This window comes from Acanthamoeba castellanii (genome assembly GCF_000313135.1).
Source record: "Acanthamoeba castellanii str. Neff unplaced genomic scaffold scf7180000084742, whole genome shotgun sequence".
Lineage (NCBI taxonomy): Eukaryota > Discosea > Longamoebia > Acanthamoebidae > Acanthamoeba > Acanthamoeba castellanii.
In genome coordinates, this window is record NW_004457326.1 from 56054 (window position 1) to 63422 (window position 7369).

General features: G+C 58.6%; 3 protein-coding genes across 3 annotated transcripts; 1 reads left to right on the top strand and 2 right to left on the bottom strand.

The window, feature by feature from the left end:
- Positions 1-196: 196 nt before the first annotated feature.
- ACA1_359130 (uncharacterized protein) lies at positions 197-2428 on the bottom strand (the record flags this gene model as incomplete). Its single annotated transcript, XM_004335539.1, has 5 exons — positions 197-987; positions 1191-1692; positions 1763-2047; positions 2112-2140; positions 2254-2428. The coding sequence occupies 5 exons, from the start codon at positions 2426-2428 to the stop codon at positions 197-199; spliced, it is 1782 nt and encodes a 593-aa protein (XP_004335587.1).
- A 794-nt stretch (positions 2429-3222) lies between these two features.
- On the top strand, positions 3223-5271 carry ACA1_359140 (uncharacterized protein; the record flags this gene model as incomplete). Its single annotated transcript, XM_004335540.1, has 5 exons — positions 3223-3372; positions 3424-3511; positions 3585-3835; positions 3900-4008; positions 4085-5271. 5 exons carry the CDS (start codon positions 3223-3225, stop codon positions 5269-5271), a joined length of 1785 nt encoding a protein of 594 aa, XP_004335588.1.
- Positions 5272-5451: 180 nt separating this feature from the next.
- ACA1_359150 (uncharacterized protein) lies at positions 5452-6698 on the bottom strand (the record flags this gene model as incomplete). The annotated part of the gene is made up of 4 exons (XM_004335541.1): positions 5452-5918; positions 5988-6142; positions 6261-6394; positions 6468-6698. The coding sequence occupies 4 exons, from the start codon at positions 6696-6698 to the stop codon at positions 5452-5454; spliced, it is 987 nt and encodes a 328-aa protein (XP_004335589.1).
- Positions 6699-7369: the final 671 nt, after the last annotated feature.

Sequence of the window (7369 nt, forward strand, 5' to 3'; positions counted from 1 at the left end):
CAGGGCAAGGGTTCCACGTCAGGTCACGGCAAGATGGTGGACGCGCCTGTGGTGAAGAGAGCCTACGCGCTCCTCAAGACCTTGCCCCAGCCCTAGCACGCGATCATCTTTCTGGTACGACGTCATTAGAGTCCTATAAGCGGCGTTGTACTTGTACCCCCCTACAAATCCTGCGGTGGCCGATACCGCGAGCCGTTTACCTACGGGTCTTCTTCTCCTGACTCCTCCTGGGTTTGCCTCTCTTCCTCTTGACGGGCGCTTCCTCGGATTCTTCTTGGTCGCCGATGCTGCTGCCGTTGGTGTCGGTGTCGGTGTTGCGGTTTTCATCATTATCGCCGCCTTTTTCTTCGTCGCTGCCGTCTCCGACCTGCATCTCCACGCGCCATTCGTCCTCTTCGTTCGCTCCTTTCACTTCCATCTGGCTGCCTCCTCCGTCGCGCTCGGTGTGCTTCACGATCGTCCCTCTTTCTCGCCTCCTCTTCTGTCCGTTGGCCTTTGCGGTCCTTCTCTCAACGTCGTCGCCCACGATCGCATCTGACGGTGAAGTAGAGGGAACGATCGGCGTCGACGAGCTCGTCGCGCTCTTCGCGGCCTCGCTGCCGCCCGGTTGAACGCCGACAATGTAGTCGACGTAGGGGAAGGAAGCAGGGAAAGCAGATGACACGGGGAGAGTGGGCAGCGGGGGCGGAGGGAAGAAGACGGTGGCGCTCGACGAGGACGACGAAGACGATGGCATGCCGTCACCGCCGGCATCGGTGAAGGTGGGCAGCGGCGGCGGGAGAGAGGTGAAGGAGAGCGAGGAGGCAAGCGAAGGTGGTGGCGCGCAGGGGATAGTGAAGGAGAGCGAACCGCCCAGGCTGCTCGAGAAGCTCGGCGATGGCGAGGGGGAGAGGAGGCCGGAGGAAGAGGAGCAAGTGAGAGCCTCGAGGGACTTGATGAATTCCTGGGACGACAGCGTAGGCACGGGATAGGTGAAGGTGACGGGAACTGGCGACTGGGCGGGAGATAGCGAGCGGCGAAGGAGGATTGGAGAGGTCGATGCAGAAGTGCCAGACGAAGGTGTGAGCTCTCCTTCGTTGACATCGCTTCGAAGTGAGTGCGTCGTCAGGGAGAGGAGGCAGGCGGATAGGAGGGATGACGTGAGCGCGGTAGGGCAAGGTCGGGCAGAGGTGGAGAGGCGGCCGAGGAACCACAGCGCGGTAGGGCTCGGATGGCGTCGTGTTGCTCGCTCAACTCTCTGGCGAGGTTGGCTATAGTCTCGAGCAGCTTGTGCAACCTCTCTGCCAGACCTATGTTGGACTCGATTCCACGCCCATTGTTCGCCTCCCTCCGCCTCTTCCTCGTCAGCATTCTTTCGCCTTCGGTCTCGGTGCGCTCAGTCGTTGGCGTATACGGCAGGCCTGCCGCTGCTCCCTGCCGTTCCTCCTTGGATCGTCGTACTTCCCGGTCGAGCTGTTCGCGCAGGCTCTCGATCTCGGCCAGCTTGGCCTTCACCTTACCCATGCTCGCGCCCAAGGCCGTCTCCATCGACTTGCTGGCCCTTCGTCGGCGGCTTTCCGAAGCACTGTCCTTCGCTCGCCCTCGAAGCAGTTTCCTCTTTTCCTTCGCCTCCTCGAGCTTGCGCTGCAGCTCCTCGCGGGCGTTCTCCAGCATCGTCCACTTCGCGGCCGACCTGGCAGCTCGGTCAGGGCCCTGGTGTAGCGAGGGAGTCGACTTAGCAACATCATGCTCCAGGCCAAGGTGTAGGGTAATCAGAATGTACCGAGCTCGGCTTGGTTGTGTCTGGGCTCTCGCTTCCGTTGATTGCGAGTAGCGTGTTGAGGGCGGTCTCGCAAATGCTCTCATCTTCCGTACGGCCACGCTTGCGCTCTCGCTGCGTGACGTGTACGCCCATGCCCATGCCCAGCAGGTAGCTCACGTCTTCCTCGAGCCCCTGCATGCGAGCATCGTCGAAGGTGGCATCAGCGGGCCGAGGCGACTTGTGAGTTGCTCGGTTCTTCCCTCGTCCCTTGCGCCCGAGGTCGTCTTCTCCGCTGAGGCCGAGGAGCTGGTGAAACACAACGTGACGTCAGCGCAATGAGCCGTTGAGGAAGGGGAGAAAAAGTGCGCACCAGCGCTCCCTCTGGTTCACGTTCCCCATCTACCGCAAGTACAAAACTGGATGTTAGCGATTTCACGAAATCTTGAATCGAGAAAGCGTAGAAGAATGAAAGCCGAAAATGATGTCAAAGAGAATGAAGGCAGACTGCGTACATTCAACTCGTTCCTTCTCCTCGTCGAGGATCTTCTTCGCTCGGTTGTAGCCAACACTGAACTCCTGTCGCAGATGATTTACGGAACAGGAGCCCTTTTCCTCGAAGCATCGACGAATGTAGCCGCGCAGCTTCTCGTCGGAGGCGTACCGCACCTCATCCGTCTTGAGGCCCATCTCCTGATCGTGAAGGCGTTTGGCACGGATCCAACCGATCGCGAACGTCTTGCGCACATTCTCGGTTGAGACGCCGCCGAATTTCTTGATATGGTGTTGAATGTAAGTTCGAATGGCTTCGTCGTCGTTGCCCGTCGCGTCACCGAGGGCTTCTCCGTTCTGTTCTTCATCTACCTCCTTCACCCGCCTTTCTTGCGATTCCTCAATCAACCTGCCGTTCTCATTCTTGGTGCAAGCCAAGAGATTTGTTTGATCTTTTTCCACACGCAGCCCATCCATCTCTGTTGCTTGCGTCTTCTATCTTCTTCCCTCTTCTATCTTCCCTCCCCTATCTCCTGAAAAGAAAGAGAGAGCGTTAGCCAAAAAGCCTTGACAAAAGGCATAGGGATCTTCTAAAGGCGTACACGTCGATCTTCGGAGGTTTGAAGATTTGCTTCGAAGACTCCTCGCGATCTTCGTCCCTCCCCTGCTCTTGTCTTCCTCTACGCTCTTCGCCTCTCTGTGCAGCTTCTTTTCGCCCATTGCCCGATCATTCCAGGAATGCGCAGGGACGAACCTCGAGCATTCTTCAAGAGCTCGTGTCCACCTTCTTGGCCATCGCCTTCCAAAACCGAACAAGGCCACGAGCAGGCACAGCCTTTTTTGTTCTTCGCAGGAATTTGCGCAATGTCAGGTTTTGGCGGGAAAGATCGTTTTAAGCTTGCGCAGACGAAAGGAACGAACGGACGGGAGTGAACAAAGGCTACAGAGGCTCCTAAGGTCAACGAGTTCTGGTTCCCTTGTTGGATTCAAAGATGTCCCGCATAACGGCCGCGAGGCGCAGCAAATCGTTCGCGCCAGCGCATTTCAATGCCTTCATCAAGAAGGAGCGTCCATCGTGGACTGCCCAGTACGCCCTCCCAACGCAAGATGAGGAGAACCACAGCGTCGACGACACGAACAAGGTATACCTTTTCTCCTCCCCGCCTTCATCAGCTTATTCTCACAAATTGTAGCACCGCAAGATGGGTAATCGCGCCACCGATTTGGCTCGGCTTCGCGATGAGTCGACCAACCTCCAGGCCCGCATTGAGCGTTTCAAAGGTTCTTCCTTCTTTCTCCCTTTCTTTTCTCTTGCTCTTCTATCTTCTCACTTTGCGTGTGTCGTGTTGCGTAGTGGTGGCGCACGAGGCGGCAGCCAAGGCACAGATGATCAACTCGGGCGCGCTGACGCTTCGGGCGCGTCACGCACCTTCGATCTCCGCCATCACGCGCCCGCCTCCTCGACACCGCGCCTGCTGGCCCTCGTCCGTCTCGTACCGCTGCACCTCGACATCCGCCCAACGCGCTCGTCGCCAGCTCTCGCCCGTGGTCGCCCCTCCTGCGCCTCCCACGCCCTCACCCCACCCTGCGTCCCTCACAAAGACGGTATGTGCATTTGCCGTGATGTGTGATGTGTCGTGTGACTGATGGCTGGTCCCCGGGACTACAGGAAAGCAAGCACACACTTAGCTTGGGCGACTTCTTGGCGACCATCCCGGGCGAGCATCGAGCCAACACGCTCCGGAAGAGGAAGGCCGCCCCGCCCGCCTCGCCCCCTGGTGCGCACACCTGCTCCACACCCCCTTCCTCTCTCTCTCTCGTCTCATCGCTCAGATCGACCCGCCTTGTTACCAGCCCGCGGGGAGGAGGAGGAAAGCGTGGCCAAGGAGGAGGCGGAGGCCATCTTGAGCTCGCCCGTGCTCAAGCGCAGGCTGCAGGACGCGCTTCTGGCGCAGATCGAGGCCGACAGGGAAACGACCTCGGTCACCATCTCCATCACGATCAGCTCCACCAGCGCAGCCGGGGAGACAGACTCCTCGCGTCCCGAAGAGACAGCGAGCGAGGCCAACGAAGAAGAAGGCGAAGAAGAAGAAGTGGTGGTGGCCGCAGTGGAGGAAGTGGTAGTTTTGGAGAGGAACACGAGGGCACACAAGAGCGTCGACAAGCACGTCGATGAGGGCATGCTGAAGCGCAAGGACATCGTGGTGCGCAAGAAGAAGAAGGCCGACTTACGCGACGAAGAAGAGGAGGATGATGAAGATGAAGATGAAGCGAAGCGGAAGGGAAAGAAACGGAAGACCGCCTCCTCGTTCCTCGCTTCGATCATCCACCCGAAGAAGAAGATGAAGAAGAGCAAGCGGGCCAGGAAGGAGAGGGAGTGCGTCGCCGACGAAGCGAAGGCAAACGAGAAGAAGGTCAACATGGCGGCGGCGATCATCGAGCAGGAGAAGCACGACCAGCGGGTGGCCTACATCAAACGGAAGATCGAGGAGCGCTACGGCGTCGTGCGACGCGAGGCCAAGCGGAGCGGAAAGCGCGTGCGCATCCAGGAGCCCAATGCTGCCGTCGTCGCCGTCCCGCAACCGCCATCGTCGGAGGGCAAGCAGACAGGGGAGGCCAGGGAAAAGGTGGTCTGCAACGAGACGACGTCGGCAGTGGAGGGCGGCGGGAGGCGACGAAGGGCGGTGACGGTGGAGGAGGTGACGAGCGAGATGGCCAGCGCGATTGCTGGTGCCCGGCAGCCGCTGATCAAGCAGCGCGGCGTGATCCTCCTCGACAAGGAGAATCTCGGCAACGTGGCTGACGTCGGCGAGACGAAGAAGGAAATGGTGACGAAGAACAACAAGACCAAGACCGACACCGACACCGACGACACCAAGAAGCGAAAGACGAAGAAGGCCACACGCAACATCTCTTCGTCGTCCGCTTCGCTGACGTCGTCGTCGGCTTCTGCTTCCTCTTCGGGTTCCGCCATTCTCGTATCGTCAGCGGGCGGTCGTGGAGTCGACGTGCCACGCCGTCCCCTCCAGCCCCGCAACTGATCCGCACTCCTCTACCTCCCATCCATCCATCAACATCAACTATCATCATTCTTCATCTACATGTATTATTCATACGATCGGTTAAGCTTGGCCTCTGGCGAGTTAGACTTACCAGCCAGGCCACACATGGAAGAACAAACATTTGTTTTACCATCATGTCGCTGACCTGAGAAGGCCCGGTCAAGAGAGGGTACAGCTCTTCTTGTCGCTTTTGTTGTTATGGTGCGAAGCGGCGGCGTTGGGCAGGACGAGGGCTGGGGTGGAGGGCGGGATGATGAACGCGGACATGTCGTCCAGCTCGGCCTCGCGCATCTCCTTCGCCTCCATCTTGGCTCGTGCCCGATTGCGTGCCTCCTCGAAAAGTCGGCCGACGATCGACTCCACCGCGTCGTCGTTCGAATTACGTTCCTCCCCTTCATCAGCTTCGAAGACGGCGAGGAGCGCGGTCTCATCAAGCTCGGGCGGCCCCTGCTTCTTCTTCGCACCGGCGGCATCGGCCGACGACAAGACAAAGTGGTCCCACACGCCGTCCGTAAGGCACACGATGTGGTCGTCGGCCTCGAGCTCGCGCACGCAGAGGCTGTGGGGAAGCAGTGACTCGCCCTGCTTACGCGACGACACCGAGTGCGTGGCCCCAATGCCGTAGTCTGCACAGACACATCTCTATGTTCAGTGGGGGAAACGGAATGTGTGGAATGTGGGTGATTTGTGCGCACCAGAGTTGAGCGGTGGATTGATGAGGGCCAGCGTGCCCCGCTTCGGGTTGGCGATGAAGATGACGTTGTCGCCCCAGTGGAAGGTGAGTGCGTATGCCTTCATTCTGGCCTCAACCTTAATCGCCACACTCAGCGTGCAGCTGATATGATGTATCCTGTGTAACAGCCGCACACGCACACATCGCACACATCGCGCACCACATTCGCGAAAGTGTGAAGTGAGGTCGAGGCCCACGTCACAAGAGCTCTCGTGACAACGACCTGCACGCGCACCTTGAATCGTCTGAAGCTTCCAGCGCCTTCAAAAGAGCCAACACCTTGTCGGCGAGTTGCTGGGGCAGTTGAACGTCGTCCAGGCACTCACGGATGCAGGCTTCCACCTCCTTCAATATAGCCCTCCCGTTCTCCTGTGATATGTTGTGTGTCGTGTCGTGTCGTGCGGCGAGTTTCCACAGTTTCGTAAGGGGTAAGGAGCTGTACGCTGTGCTTGGCGGCATCGCTGCCTTTGTCGTGTCCGGTGCCATCGATGGCCAGCGCGAGCGGCAACTGCTCCGAGGCGCCGCTGAAGTCGCAGTTGGAGTCCGCCTCGTATGGAATGTATGCGCGGCTGCGGCCCGTCACCACCCCCGCGCCGGTGGTGGCGATGGTCTCGTCGCAGGCAGAGGCCGATGGCACGAGCTCGCACGGTGCCAGGCCGCCCCGTCTCTTCATTTCGGCGACCCGCTCATCTAACGTGAACATGATTTTTCAATTAATGCATTAATCCTACTATGTTCCCTCACGTACCGCTTTGGGCAGGCGACATGCGTGTGGGCGGGGGGAAGGTGGTCTTGAACGGTAGCTCGTTAATGAGCACTTCGGCAAGCTGCTCGTGCTCCCCCTCCATCTTCAATCAATTATTTTAATCTAATAACGTGCTTTCATGAAAGCACTACAAGTTTGGTCTGGGGCCTTGTGGGTGGGTTGTCGGTGTTGTGCTGGCGACCAGACGAAAGAGCGAGGCCATTGACTAGTTGCTGGCCCAGGAAGTGATCTTACTGCAGCTGGGGCACTTGGTGCCGATGCGACCCTGGGGCGTCGAGTGGCACAAATGGCAGACCGAAAAGGTGCAGCCAGACTTCTTGCACTCGACCTGCATCGACGATCATGTTGGTGGCAACTACTGTGAGCCAAGATCATTCTTCAAGCAAAGAAGAGAGCCGAGAAGAAGAAATCGGAGAAGAAGAGCCGAGATAGCATTGGTGTGCACCTCGTGAGACTTGACCATCGATCCGCCGCAGCCTTCGCACTTGCCCATGTTGGTTGGTAGGTGGTGGTAAAGTAGGGGTAAGTAGTAGTAGTTTGTGATGTGTAAGGTTGGTGAAGAATCAAGAAGAAGACCA